This window comes from Salmo salar, chromosome 16 (assembly GCF_965601325.2).
Source record: "Salmo salar chromosome 16, fSalSal1, whole genome shotgun sequence".
Taxonomy (NCBI): Eukaryota; Metazoa; Chordata; class Actinopteri; order Salmoniformes; family Salmonidae; genus Salmo; species Salmo salar.
The window spans coordinates 16,720,854-16,736,608 of NC_138306.1; the positions used below are offsets into that span (position 1 = coordinate 16,720,854).

At 45.7% G+C, this 15,755-nt stretch overlaps 1 protein-coding gene across 16 annotated transcripts in view; it reads right to left on the bottom strand.

The window, feature by feature from the left end:
• The window catches only part of mical3a (microtubule associated monooxygenase, calponin and LIM domain containing 3a), a 140,392-nt gene that overhangs the window by 34,527 nt on the left and 90,110 nt on the right, over positions 1–15,755 (bottom strand). For 11 of the 16 annotated variants that reach the window (XM_082962564.1, XM_082962563.1, XM_082962565.1 and 8 more), the window contains 7 exons: positions 13,574–13,776; positions 11,134–11,252; positions 10,844–10,915; positions 10,533–10,715; positions 8,952–9,062; positions 1,399–1,585; positions 38–132 (listed from right to left, as the gene is read on the bottom strand). In XM_082962564.1, the coding sequence (XP_082818690.1) occupies positions 38–132; positions 1,399–1,585; positions 8,952–9,062; positions 10,533–10,715; positions 10,844–10,915; positions 11,134–11,252; positions 13,574–13,776 (970 nt within the window). The remainder of the gene's footprint in view (positions 1–37; positions 133–1,398; positions 1,586–8,951; positions 9,063–10,532; positions 10,716–10,843; positions 10,916–11,133; positions 11,253–13,573; positions 13,777–15,755) is intronic. The other 5 variants (XM_082962570.1, XM_082962574.1, XM_082962578.1 and 2 more) reach the window with 1 other exon arrangement.

Here is a 15,755-nt window from a genome sequence, read left to right on the forward strand (position 1 = left end):
GGTGGTGGAGGGTGGAGAGATGATGGGTCAGTAGTACCTTAGCATTGAGCAGAGCAGGAGTCGGTGCCGGCCTCTTCCTCTGAGCCTGACCAGACGAGCGGTAGCAGTAGTGGGGCTTGCAGTAAAACTTCCCTGTAGGAGAGGAGACAGAAACAGAGAAGTAGTAAACCAGTGCAAAACAAACATCTTTTGCAGATTAGAGTGCATGAACCTCATCTGACTGTTGCATACTCTTCAGTACGGTGAAAGCCTGTGTGAGAGAATGCTGTACATAGAAAGACAACATTTTGTCCCTCATTTCCTACTGGGCATTCTGGAGTCTGCTCTGCCAGTAGGATGACTGGGATCACAAACTAAAACTGGGAGAAACAGCCTCTCTTGTCATTGCAAACAATTTGCTACTTGTTCCATGAGCACAAGAGAGGCCTTGTGACACTCAGTGAGAGAAAATGAATAAATCCTGCAGCAGACACTGAGGACAATATGATGACTCCTACTGTAACCACAAGGACAACCACAAGGACAAAGCTTGGCATAGTATGTGTGTGTGTGTGTGTGTGTCTATGAGTCAACACTTTTTACAGTGTCTTCATCATGTAACAGGTTCCTTCGAGTCTAAATTGATCGTATTGTGTGTCAGAAATGTCTATGCCCTGTTTGAATTTAGTCAAAACAAAGTGATTGTGTCATTCAGTGGGATGTTTGTGAACATATCAACAGTGTATGCAGGCTGTATCTATTCACATGTACACTCAGTGTACAAAACATTAGCAACACCTTCCCTCAGAACAGCCTCAATTCATCGGGTCATAGAATCTACAAGGTGACGAAATGTTCACTCGAAATGCTTCCCACAGTTGTGTCAAGTTGGTTGGATGTCCTTTGGGTGGTGGACCATTCTTGATACACACAGGAGACTGTTGAGCGTGAACAACCCAGCAGTGTTGCAGTTCTTGACACACTCAAACCGGTGCACCTGGCACCTACTAAAATAACCCGTTCAAAGGCAGTTATATCTTTTGTCTTGCCCATTCACCCTCTGAATGGCACACATATACAATCCATGTCTTAAATTGTCTCGAGGCTTAAAAATCCTTCTTTAACTTGTCTCCTCCCCTTCATCTACACTGATTCGAAGTGGATTTAACAAGTGGCATCAAGGATCATAGCTTTCACCTGGATTTACCTGGTCTGTCATGGAAAGAGCATGTTTCCTTCATGTTTTGTACACTCAGTGTACATTTGTATTAGTCTGATCCCAGAACTGTTTGTATGATGTTACCAACTCCTACAGTCATTCAATGGGAAGACGGCACAAACATATCTGTACTGAACGAAAAGCACACTACACATAGTGACCACAACAGGTGGCTTAAAGTAGGGTCTTCCTCCACGCACCGTCCTCCACGTCGAAGGCGTAGGATGAAAGTCGTAGTGTGGTGCCGCAGTAGTCACACTTGAAGCAGCTCCGGTGGAAGAATTTGCCCTCGGCACTCAGCCTCTCCATCACGTACACACGCTTCTGGCAGAAGAAGCACACGTCACTGCCCCCGATGTTCTGGGGGAACTCCTTCCTCAGGGAACCCTGTAAGGGTGAGAGGACGAGAGGAGACAGTATTAGGAGCTGGGGAGAGGTAAAGAGAGATGAGGAGAGTGGGAAGCCATTTTCCTGAAGCCCCCGGCTTCACAACTAAGTGGGAAAAATCGAACTGATCGAGAGTTCGGGGATATGGGATCAAATGTCCCATTGATATCAAACCATTCACAACCTAGTAGATTACGGCTGTGAATTAACCGCTGAAATTTTTTAATTTCTTTTTTTTAAACACCAGGCAAAACATTTTCAGAAACACCTGAGATTATAGCACATTGGATACCACCACAAAAGGACAATGCTTAAGTGGGGTCAAATGTTCCACACACACAGAACACTGGTCACAGAGTTCCTAAGACACACACGCAATTACAATCCGTCTCTAGAACTAGAAGGAAGTCCTAGTTACACTCATCGTCACCAAACACCACATTTACGTTCCCTAGCTGGAGTCACTTCACTCTTGGGTCTACAACATGCCTAGTCTCCTACGATGCCATTGGCTCTTACCAATTCCCACTTGTCAAGTAAGGGCTTAGGTTCCTCCTGAGGTTGAAGCTGATTGGCTATCTGCTCAGCCAATAAGCTCACTTCCCCTGTGTACATCTTTAAATATCTCTATCGAAGGCAGAGAGACAAAGAAAGGACAGTAGGATGAGAAAGACAAAGAGAGAGGAAAAAGAAAGACATGCCAAGACAAATGGATACTTCGGGACGTTCGCAATGGAGGTCCTTTATCTTCTTCCCCAGAGTCAGAAGAACATGTGGATACCATTTTTTTAATCATCTGTGTCAAGTATGAAGGAAGTTAAGAGGTAGGTTTGCGTGCCAATGCTAACTAGAGTTAGTGCAATGACTGGAAGTCTATGGTATCTCCTAGCATGCTAGACGATACCATAGACTTCCAGTCATTATGCTAAGGCTAGTTAGCAACTTCCTTCAAACTGCATGCCAAGACATACAAATGGTATCCACGAGTTCATTGATCTCTGGGGAAGTAGATAAAGGGCCTCATTGCGAACATACCGAAGTATCCCTTTAAGGATGAGAGAAAAGACATGCAAAGGAATGTGAGCAAAACTAAAATGGCAGAGTTGGAGTTGTATGAGGAAGAGGGGTAAACTATGATGGGAGGTGAGGTAGTACACTATGTAAGGCACTAAAGGGCACTGGGAAAAAATATTCAACTGATCATGAGACGGAAACTAAGCCATGTTTGGTTGATCGGCCCACCAGCCCCACCCAATGAAATGCTTTGAATGAGTGTTTCTCTTCAACAGAAGAGAAATACGTGCAAACCAACTGCATACAACTCTTGAACCCTCACTGGCACAAATAAAGGCATTACCCACACCGCACCACATGCAGTGTCCGACAGAAAGCCTATTTGAGTTGAGCCAATAAAACACGTGATGTATACACACCATTACTTTAATGAGGAGTGAAAGCTGTTGACTGAGTATTATCCTGGACTTTGACTGTGGCTATATGCGCTTACACCCATATACACATGCACACAGGCACGCACACACACAGTCAGATTTATGGTGTTAATGTTTCCTGCGCTACACTTCGGCTAATAAAATAAGAAAGATAATTGGTCACCGTGGACACAGGAAGTTAGGATCAACTGTGTACATTCAAAAGATCAGAGATTCACTGTAATATGTCAAACGAGCTTCAGCTGAAACCCTAAAATGGCCGGGATTACATCAACAAAGATCCCAAAATAACATTTATCCTGCAGAGAGACAGAATTGAGGTCAGTTAGCACAGTGTAAGCCATACAAAAGAGATTGAAATATTTGAAAGTATGGCTGATTTACTGTAAATATACCATGCTGTATTTATTAGCACATCTCTGAGCCATGATTACACCAGCCCAGTTGGAACAGAACAGGGCTTATCAACATGAGGATCATATTAAACTGTATTGATGCCAAAACATCAGGCAAGGACTCCCCTAAGCACAAAGACCACAAAACTGAAATGCAATGCAGGCCACACCTAAGGGACTACTTACAGCAATCTATTGGAACATAAATCAATCATATGGCTATGACTACAGTACATTCTCTTCCACATTTCAGCGTCATCCCACTTTTCACCACAGTAATCTGAGTAGTATCTTTGACTAAAACGGCACATGCGTTTTTACAATTATACATAATATGAACCATTCCTGTATGCAGTGTGAGCTTGCTTGTTAGGACACACATTGGATATCAGTTCAATTACATATCACAGGCCAGGCAGTGAGTTATTTGGCCCATCTCCAAGAGCCAGTGAGTGTTAGGGTGATCTGAACTGTCAATCTTCCCAGAAGGGAGGGGCTACCGGTCTCAGAGTTTCAGGGGAGGAGAGGGGGCTCTCTGGCTTCTGGCTGTGGGACAGGTGCCTCTTTTGTACACAGAAATGCAAGGCTTTTTTCATGGACTCCAGGGGGAAAAAAGAGGGAAGAGAAAGGACAGTTATGGCAGGATGACTTGGTTAGAGAAAAGAGAAATTAGGAAAGATGTAAAAAAAAAGCTGATATGAAATTCCCTTGACTGGGTCATATTCCAATTCTACAGAACAGTAATGACTGATACTGAGTAAACAGTAAGACTAATCGAAACCTAAGTGGTTTTTATTGATCAGTTTATCACTCCGTCTGACAGTCATGATATACTGTAAAGTAACTAGAGATCAGAGACCAGTTCTTTGGTAGTCGTAAAGTCCTTGACTTGGAACTTGGACTCGGGGCTATCGGGCGCTGTTGGCGTACTGTGTATCACCTGTGAATTTGCCAGCTTGCCTTGAAACTGCGAGGCTAGCTGCTCAGCCCTCTCCTGTACACTAAGGACATGTAGCGGCATTTGGTCATCAGAGCGCAGCGGTTCTATCTCCTGCAGAATAAGGAATTATTAGATTACAAAAGAATAGAATAGGAATGGAAAGGCAGAGTTTAGCCATGCACTGGTATTTTTAGTGCTGTTCCACAAAACATCCCGTACTCCACACAAGACCCTGACTTTATTTCACCTTTATTTAACCAGGAAAGACCGTTGAGGTTTGCGTTAGTGGTTGAAGTGATTTTTACGTGACAGGTTTGCCTGACCTATGCATACTAACAAGGGTGGCGCGACTGCTGCACCTTCACATCACTAATCAACTATTTTTTATTGATCTCCATTTGCCATGCAGTAGAAACACAGGGGCAAACTCAGTCTAGGTCAACTTGTGAGGTTAGCAGTCAGAGAAATGTTACAACGCAGCAGTCCTTAATGGCAGTAGATCTATCTCAGAGATGAGTGCTGTATAATTCTAATCAAGCCAATCTATGGAAATCACTCTAAAGGTGGTGGTGTTCCCAGGAAGCAGAGGTTTGTTAGTGCCAGCTCCACACTGCAGGTCTTCAGTCCCCAGGCAGGAGAGGATACCTGTCCAAGAGCTTCAGGGGAGGAGAGGAGGTTTTGTGTGTTCTGGCTGAGGGTTCTGGCTGACAGGTGCCACTGTTCTATAAAGAAACGCGAGGGCTTTTTCTTAAGCTCCAGGGGGGAAAGGGAGAGGACAGAGAAATGGGACCGTTTAGAGAAGGCAACAGGAATGAGAATGATCAGAATGATGATGTGTACTGGAGTAAAACAACACTAAAAGACACAAACTATTCAAAAATGCAACATATCTAGTAGGCCTATCACTTCCAGATAACAGATTCACTGATTCTAGACAGCACGGTTTGGTATTCACCTTTGGTTTCTCGGGTTTACCCTTAAACTTAGCGATTAGCCAGGCAGACCTCTCCTGAATGCTAGGGATGTGAATAGGCTCTGGCTCCTCAAGCTGCATTGGTTCCCATTTCTGCAGAGCAAACCAAGGTAAGCCTTGTGTGTGTTTACAGTCTGTTTGTCCCAAAACTTGATGACACTGGTTTGATGCAGTTAGCTGGTAGGGTTGGCCTAAAACCCTATGAAAGGCTATGAAATATGAGACCACTAACGACAAAAAGGGCAGACATATCATGTATTCATACTGTATATGAGTTAGCATGGAAGCACTGCTTATGGTACAAGAGAACAAACAACAACCGTGGCCAAATGAAACTAGCCCTGAAATGGCAGAAGTCGTCACCTGCTTACCCTTTGATTGTTGTTCGTCCCAATCATTAGTCTGCCCACAACAATTCCTTCCGTTCTCCCCCACACAATCCGTAGAGACACCCAGTCACACACACTCTGTCTGGGTTGTTCGTTCCCCAGGGGTTAGTACGGATTACAGCAGGCCCATGCAACCATGGTTGTTACCCTGTGAGCCTGAGGTGTCTGGTTCTGTGTGGTCTCTTCCTCCTCCAAACCTTCTCTATCACAGTGCTTAAGAACACACACACACACACACACACACACACACACACACACACACACACACACACACACACACACACACACACACACACACACACACACACACACACACACAGACACTTCAATACTGACCACTGAGAGCTAGGATCATGTTTCTCCGATCTAGGCCTTCATAAGCAAACCGCAGCATGCCATGTACAGTATCAGATCTTCCACTGCAGAAAGTATGGCAACAAGGCCCCAATCTACACACTGGTCAGCCACAACATAAGCAAAACCCTCTTAAAGTTAACAAAAAGCAACCCACTGACGAGAAGAATGTAAACTAAGACTAGATACAGTTTATTTTAGTTAGATTGGAAGTTCTCTAAGAGGAAGGGGAGGAAGAGTCGAGCTTTCTACTTTGACAGCACATTTGGAGAACTTATACAAAGGTAAGACCTGAGAGGAAAGGTATTGGATTGACAAGGAAGAGGACAGGGTAGTATGTCTGGCCTGGTAGGGCACAGACTGGTCACCTGTGAGTGAAGAGAGAGCGAGGAGGTGGAGGAAAGCAGAATGGTTTTCTTAGGGCAGCTCCGTGAGCCCGAGCACCACTCTGTACCGCTTCTTGGCTTGAGTGAGGAGAGGAGGACAGGCCGTCACTTGCTGGTGTCACCGACGTCCACCATTTAACACGCACATAAAATCGATACCATTCAGGTATCATATTACCTCATCCGAATTCACTTTTGAAGTCAACACACACATTTACATATTAATATCAATTTAACTCATGATTCACATCCACTAGGCTAAAACAACCATCTGCTACAGGGCTACCCTCACCCACACACTCATTCCCATTACTACCACGGGCATGCTACTACACTAAACACTCACGCCAACACTGTTGAACGACACACCAGGACACACACAGCGCACAAAGACCACCCACTGGATGCATGTGGAAAATGATGGCGAATAAACCACATTTCCCAACTCTAGTTATAATACAGTTAGCAAGCATGAGAGAAATCTGCAAGTTGAAGGGAGAAAAACACAGGCACAAAAACCTTGTGGATGAATGGGAAAAAGAGGATTGGGAAAATTAAATGAAATAATAATCGCGTGATGAGGAAAGCATGAAATACTGTGGAGAGCGAGAGTATACTTATGTGAGTCTAAAGAGCTACTAAAACAGGAGTACTAATCAGTGAAAATGAGTGTGTGAGATGGAAATGTGGTACTCAGTCTAGATGTTAAAGGTAAACTTAGCTAAATTACTTTGCCACGAGCAGCACCGGAGATATTGAGATGAACGAGATGCAAGACATCATACACGTATTCCTATGGAAAACTACCGACGGCGCATGAAGCCGGAAGTATTTGAATTTGAAGCGCCATATTGCTGAATGGGGCTGAACGGCACAACAACAAAAAATGAATCGCTAAGGATCATGGTGAAAGTGGCCCTAACAAGCAAAGGATCATGATCGATGTCCTTTACATCCTGCCTGAGAGACACGTGCAAAGAGTGTGAATGAACCTCCTCGTAGCCTGAACCTCCTCGTAGCCTGAACCTCCTCGTAGCCTGCCGGCCTGTGATTGGTCTGTCAGTATGTGGTCCTGTGTGACGGCAAATATAGTAGTCAGAATAGATCAGTATTTAATTAAATATCTCAATTTACAGCAAACTTTTAAATAATTCACTGTGGGGATCGAACTTGATCATAATAAACACATTTTAGAGCCCAAAACAGCAGTCTAAAAATTACTTGTTTGGCCGTTCTGCCGATCGCAATTTTCATAGGCTTTCTAGGGCAGACCAGGGCTTTTGGCACCGCTGGGTTTCTAAGCAGTAGCCGACCAGCAGGGCTTGTGACTTCACACTCCAGACCGGACACTGGGGGCCTGGTTCACAGTGTGGTAGGCAGGGCACCAAAACAGCAGAGAAGTTGAGCCTCGTGCTTCAACACTCTTAGTTGTTGTGGAAACTGATCCACTATGCTGTTGACTTTCTGCGTCGACATCATAATCGCTGAGTCTACCTTTAATGGCTTAATGGTGTGTTAAATAATATTTCCACAGAAAATCTAGATTTTTTAATTGCAGACTATATCCAGCAAATGAACTGAGGATTAGCTTTCAGGGGTCAATCAAGCACAGCTCTGAACTAGCCATGTGGCTCAAACTATTAGACTCCGCATCTATCGTTTAAAAAGAACTACACAGAAACGACAAAGAAGCTACAACGATTAGCTAACTAAGCTACATCTTTGATTATTAGCACAATTAAGCTAACTGAGCTCAGCTAAAGCATGTTTGTCTATGAAGGCATGAGATGCTAGGCTAGCTAGTGGCTAGCACTGATAGCATGGTTAGCTGGTAAGCTGGAGAGGGGAGATGGCCTACTAGGCAGGGACTACTACAGCGTCAGCCAGGCCAGCAGTACCTGCTCCCCTCTGATAGGTAGGGTCTGACACTTGACCTTCTCCTTATAGCGGAAGCTGAGCTGCTCCTGCTGCTGGGTGCGTTTCTGAGACAATACGGAGGGAGTCCGAGAGGGGATAGGGGAGAGGGATAATCCACACGAGACAAGAGAAAACAAGGGAGAGAGGGAGAGACATCGGGACAGGGAGATGGAGAAGAAGATGGAGAGGGATAATCCACACGGGACAAGAGAAAACATGACGTCACACACCGTCTGGGCTAAAAAGTCAACGGGCGGCACCCACACACAGCTGCTTATTCTGGCAACACACACAAAACGATCAGATCCAGAAGTTTAACAACTCGTACACTCTGACCTTTTCTGTTGTTGTTGTCATTAACTAAATCAAAACTACTGGTTTCATCACTCCAAAGTCTACAGAAAACAAGACGTGCTATGTCTATGATCAATAACAGTTAGTAAGCTACAATCTGGACACAAAGCTATACTACTGTCAAACACAGCAGAGAGAAGGTTGCTTAGGGACATCCAGGGGTTAGACTAGGGTCTAGGGGAGGGAGGTGAGGTGTCCACTCTTTACCTGTCTCCATGCAGGGACCGGAGCGAGGCGAACAGGCTCCCTGGGGGGGTCCAGGGAGGCAGGGGGAGGGGGCAGCGCCAGGACGAGACCCAAACTGGGCAGAGAATCCCCCTTTGACCAGTGGAAGATGAGTGGAAGATGAGAGACAGCCAAAGTGGTCAATAACAGACCAGGACACGGTGAGCAATAGCCCCATGAGTCACGGTCATGATCCACGGTGGGAGGAGAGGAGATGTTGGAAGAGAGGAAAAATAGAGAGGGAAGTGAATCATGAGGAGACAAGCCGGTTGGAAAAAATGTAATATGACTACAACATGACATGCATGATTATTGTACCAGCTGGACCTATCTTAGGCTTATAATTGACTACAGAATTAAGAACTGTAATATGGACACTGTGGCAAATACATTATCAGTATTTCATGCAAAGAGCAGAAGGGTGAAAGATGGGGTGAAAAAGTGAAGCCCACTGGCTGGAAACAGCCACACACAGGCTCATCTTTCAGTCATTCTAGTGCGACAGACACAATTCAATTCAACACAGCAGCAGCAGCAGAATACAATGTAATATTACCACCAGTGGGACTCATCGTAAGTAGGGCTTAGCTCCTATTAAACAACATGATCATCGTCTTTGATGAGCCATTTGTAGCTGGTTATTATACCATTAGGAAAGATGGCAACTAAAGACTGGTGAATCAATCATGTTTTACATTGTACAAATATGTGACCAAAAGAGAAATCTTTCAAACGTTGTGCACAAAGCTTGTTCACTCAGCACGCCACTTGACCCGGGCCATGCTATTCACTTCTAACGTTTCATCAATTCAATTTACATTAACCAAGTGGTCCTCAGTATCAACCATCTTAGCAGTTGTAGCGATTGCAAAACAAACAGCCCGAGCAGGAATTGTGGAATGGCAACACTCTGGAACGCTGCCTGTGAGTTGTCTTTCTATGTCAACAATAGTGGCTTGTGTTCCACTAACCCACATAGCCTTCCCACTGCTCCAGGCCAGCAGTACTGGCCTCTCAGGGTGACTGACCCAGGATCAGGTCTTGGACTGGCCCTGTAAACCCATTCACGACCTAGTCCTGGAGGAGCAAGCCAGTCAGCACTTCTGTACCACGGAACAATATCCGTTAATATTAGCATTCTGGGCCCCGTATTCACAAAGCGTCTCACAATAGGAGTGCTGATCCATCTTTATATCATAAATATTCATGACCTAAAAGGGAAAACTGATCCTAGATCAGCACTCCTACACTGAGAAGCTTTATTCATACAGGCCTTGGCGTTCAACACAATAATACAGTTGTACAGTGCTCCTACACACTCAGCATCACGAGACTATTAGTCATGTTAGACACCGTGAGATGAAATAGATCTGCATATTTACTATTTGACAAACACAACACTGTGTGCAAACAGATCTGCCATCATGTGATCTACCATCCAGGAAAGCTAAATCCCAAGCAACAGTTCTCATGTTTAAAACAGGTTTACCGTCGTCTCTTCCCACATCCAGGCAAGCAAGACTACTCCTTACACCCACCAGACACATAGGAGTCTCTCCATACCTGTCTTTTGAGGCCCTTGGATTCGGCGGGGGCGTTCTCCTCAAACTTGGCGAGGAGCTGGGTGGCCATGGACTTGACTTTGTTGTGGTTCCCTACAGCCGCTGACTCTTCCTTCATCTTCCTTTCTGTCAGAGCAGTACTGTTAGATGGCCTGTCGTCACGGTTACCCCTCAAAACCTCTTCCTGTTACAAACACATGGACAGGAAGAGACCAGTCGGAGAATAAAGTTTACGTGACAGTTTCTCTCAGTTTGCAAAGCCCCGAAGCGAAGTACAGCGTCTGAGTTTGAACCCTTGAAAGTGTTACCCACGTCTTCAGAGTTGTCAGCCTGGCTGGTCTTCCTCCTCTTCCCCAAACCATCCACCTCCTTCTCCTTTTTGTCCTGTTGATCACATGATGTCACTGGTTATTTCAGGCAGACACCTACTGATTCCTACATTAGCATTAAAACATGACAGAAACACAGTAATCCGTGTTAAAGGGAATGAGACCGCTGACAGTGATGTAATGGGCCATGAGTCCTGGCCACTGTGCTTTTCCTACTGCTGATGTAAAAAGGGCTTTATAAAACCCATTTGACTGATTGATTTCAGTCCTGACCTTGGGGTTACGCTTCCGTGAGATAGCGATGCTCTGGCCCAGCTTGCTGAGGAAGGAGATGGGGGACTTGGTACTGTTGATCAACGCAGCCTTCTCCTCAGGGCTCATGTTCTGGTCCCCTGAAAATGTAACAGATAGAGAATGTAAGGCCGTACACCAGGGTCGCATTCAATAGGGCACACTAATTTAAACAAGTATTTCTCATTGGACAAGTTCAGGTAGGACACTCTCCGGTTCAGTCTGTTTGGTGCCTAATGAAGATAGAATCAAAGCCTTCTTTTTTTTTGTCACATACTTCGTAGACAACGGGTGTAGATTAACAGTAAAATGCTTACTAATGTGCTCTTTTCCAACAATGCAGAGTTAAAGATAAAACATTTTAACAACATATCAAATAAAATAACATGGCTATATATAGGTAGCAGAAAATATGTATGCATGTTACGTTTACGTCATTTAGCAGACGCTCTTATCCAGAGCGACTTACAGTAGTGAGTGCATACATTTTTTCGAACTGGTCCCCCGTGAGAATGGAACCCACAACTCTGGCATGGCAAGCGCCATGCTCTACCAACTGAGCCACACGGGACCTGTGTGTGGGTGCATGAAGTATGTGTGTGTGTTGGGGTGTCAGTGTAAGTATGTGAGTGTGGGGGTAGAGTCCATTGTCGCTTGGGGTAGAAGCTGTTCAGGGTCCTGTTGGTTCCAGAGTTAGAGAATTTGTACCGCTTGCCGTGCGGTAGCAGAGAGAACAGTCTGTGGCTTGGGTGGCTGGAGTTGACCATTTTTTGGGCTTACCTCCTGACACCGCCTAGTTTAGAGGTCCTGGGTGACAGGGAACTTGGCACACTACCCTCTGTAGCGCCTTGAGGTCGGATAACAAGCAGTTGCCATACCAAGTGGTGATGCAGCCAGTCAAGATGCTCTCGATGGTGCCGCTGTAGAGCTTTTTGAGGATCTCAGTGCCGATGCCAAATCTATTTCACGACTGCGTTGGTGTGTTTGGACCATGGAGGATCCTTAGTGGTGTGGACACAGAGGAACTTGAAGCTCTTGACCTGCTCCACAACAGCCCTGTCGATGTGGATGGGGCTGTGCTTGGCCCTCCGTTTCCTGTACTTCACGATCAGCTCCTTTGTCTTACTGACGTTGAGGGAGAGGTTACTGTCCTGGCACCACACTGCCAGGTCTCTGACCTCCTCCCTTTAGGCTGTATCATTGTCGTTGGTGATCAGGCCTACCACTGTCGCGTCATCAGCAAACTTTAGGATGTTTAGGTGTTGGGGTTGTGCACGGCCACACAGTCGTGGGTGAACAGGGTGTACAGGAGGGGACTAAGCACGCACCCCTGAGGGGCACCCGTGTTGTGGGTCAGCATGGCGGATGTGTTGTTGCCTACCCTCACCACCTGGAAGTAGCCCGTCAGGAAGTCCAGGATCCAGTTGCAGAGCGAGTTGTTTAGTCCCAGGGTCCTTAGCTTAGTGATGAGCTTCAAGGACACTATGGTGTTGAACAGCATTCTCATGTAGGCGTTCCTTTTGTCTAAGTAGGAGAGGGCAGTGTGGAGTGCTATAGAGATTGCGTCATCTGTTGATCTGTTGGGGCGGTATGTGAATTGGAGTGGGTCCAGGGTGTCTGGGATGATGGTGTTGATGTGTGTCATGACCAGCCTTTCAAAGAATTTCATAATCGCAGTGGTAGCTGTGCCACTAGAGATTCTGGGTTCGAGTCCAGGCTCTGTCACAGCCGGCCGCGACCGGGAGACCCACGGGGCGGCGCACAATTGGCACAGCGTCGTCCGGGTTAGGGGAGGGTTTGGCCAGCAGGGATGTCCTTGTCCCATCACGCACTAGCGACTCCTGTGGTGGGCCGGGCTCAGTGCATGCTGACAAGGTCACCAGGTGCACAGTGTTTCCTCCAACACATTGGTGCGGCTGGCTTCCGGGTTAAGCGGGCATTGTGTCAAGAAGCAGTACGGCTTGGTTGGGATGTGTTTTGGAGGATGCGCAGCTCTCGACCTTTGCCTCTCCTGAGTCCGTAGGGGACAAGACTAACTATCAATTGGATACCACAAAATTGGGGAGAAAAAAAGGGGGGGAAAAGTTTTTAAAAAATCATTAAAAAAAAGCATTTCATGGATACAGATGTGAGTGCTACGGGGCGATAGTCATTTAGGCAGGTTAACTCGGCATTCTTGGGCACAGGGACTATGGTGGTCTGCTTGAAATATGTAAGTATTACAGACTGGGTCAGGGAGAGGTTGAAAATGTCAGTGAAGACACTTGCCAGCTGGTCAGCGCATGCTCCAAGTATGCATCATGGAAATCCCGCCTTGTGAATGTTAAACTGTTTAAAGGTCTTACTCACTTCGGCTATAGCATTTCATTCAACCTACACCCCAAAAAACGAAGTTACAAAACCAGCCAAATACAGTACTCACCTCCGGCCCCAGGGGGCACTGTGTCCTTGAACATCTCGTAGAACTGGCTGAGGTACATGACCATGGAGAGCTTGTCAGGCTCCGACACCTGGGACATCTCCTTGCCCGTCATGCAAGGCGAGATGCCAAACTCCCTCTCGGCCACGTCAAAGCCCAGCTGATTGTTCTTCTGCTGGTCCCGCTCATCCAGGGAGTCAAAGTCACTGTGGGGCAGAGAGAGAGTCAGGAAAATACCTGGAGTCAACACAACCATCAGCACTGTGAATGTAAACATCACTTGACTTTCCCCAATAAACATGACAAACACACTAAGCAGTGGATGCTGTGGTTGTATAATCTTTATACACTGAGTGTACAAAACATTATGAACACCTGCTCTTTCCATGATATAGACTGACCAGGTGAATACAGTTGAACGCTATGATCCCTTATTGATGCCACTTCTTAAATTCACTTCATACCAGTGTAGATGAAGGGGAGGAGACAGGATAGAGAAGGATTTCAAATAAGCCTTGAGACAATTGAGACGTGCCATTCAGAGGGTGAATGGGCAAGACAAAAGTTTTAAGAGCCTTTGAACAGGGTATGGTAGTAGGTGCCAGGGGCGCACTGGTTTGTGTCAAGAACTGCAACACTGTTGGGTTTTTCACCTTCAACAGTTTCCCGTGTGTATCAAGAATGGTCCACCACCCAAAGGACATCCAGACAACTTGACACAACTGTGGGAAGAATTGGAGTCAACATGGGACAGCATCCCTGTGGAACGCTTTTGACACCTTGTAGTCCATGCACCGACAAATGAAGGCTGTTCTGAGGGCGGGGGGCGGGGGTATTAGGAATGTGTTCTTACTGTTTTGAACATCTTCACATCCACTAATGATGTGCATGTCAATTGTTGTGGGTGATAACATTGCATATGAAAAGAAAAAAAACATTTAGCATACTTGAAACATCTATATACAACCTCACCTTTATCTACATAACCAATTTAAAACCATTAGCATGTTACCCCCCTTCTTTGTATGTTTAGTGCTGCAGCATTAGCGATGGGAAGTGGGAACCAATCACAGCTGTCTGTGAGTGATTGTGAGTGCATATTTCCCCATCCATGCAGCCCCCTATCATCCTCCCACCATCATCTGGACTATGAAAGCCAGCAGAGGAGAACAGAGAACAACCGCTTGTTAAGGTCAGTCAGAAGACAAATGGGTTATAATGCTAATCGCTGTGTAGCCAGGAGAGGGTAACAACCCCATCTCACCCCTCGTTAGACAATGTGTCAGTCTCTGCTGTGTGTGTGTGTGTGTGTGTGTGTGTGTGTGTGCGCGCATGCATATACACCCTTTTCCCTGACTCAACAGGCAGTTTGACTGTGAGCAGTCACGTCATTTAGTATGATATACAGTCCTGAACCAAGGCCTGGACTGCCAATGCCAGGCGATAAATAACCAATGCTGCTAACAAACAACGTCGTAAACACAGCAGATAGGACATTCCAGTCCAAGGACTATGACAGTTTTAACCCTTTCCCGCCATCCCGTATATGTATTGAAATTGGCAGCTTTTGTCATTGGTAATCGCCTAAATTGGAACGCGGAGGCTGTACAATAAAATGCTATACATGACATCAGAGCTCAGGTTCTCCGTTTCACAGCGCTGTATGGGTTTTGACTGACAGCCATTATAAACTTGAGCACAGCGCCCGACAAGGAGATGCCTCCATCCCTCCCACTAATTGGGCTAGTTTTGCACATTTGTTGTCTGAGTGAGGGAAATGCTGTAAATCGAGAGGAGTCGATGTGCTCTGAAAGATGAGACATTGAGGATTATAATAAATACAGGCGAAATAGGTTCAGAAAAACAACATCCAGATTAGAGGTTGACCGATTCATCAGAATGGCCGATTAATTAGGGCCGATTTCAAGTTTGCATAACAATCGGTATTTTTGGACACCGATTTGCCGATTTTTTTTTTTTTTTATACACCTTTATTTAACTAGGCAAGTCAGATTAAGAACACATTCTTATTTTCAATGACGGCCTAGAAACGGGGGTTAACTGCCTTGTTCAGGGGCAGAACGACACATTTCTACCTTGTCAGCTCGGGGATTCGTTTTTGCAACCTTCCGGTTACTAGTCCAACGCTCTAACCACCTGCATTACAATGCACTCCACGAGGAGC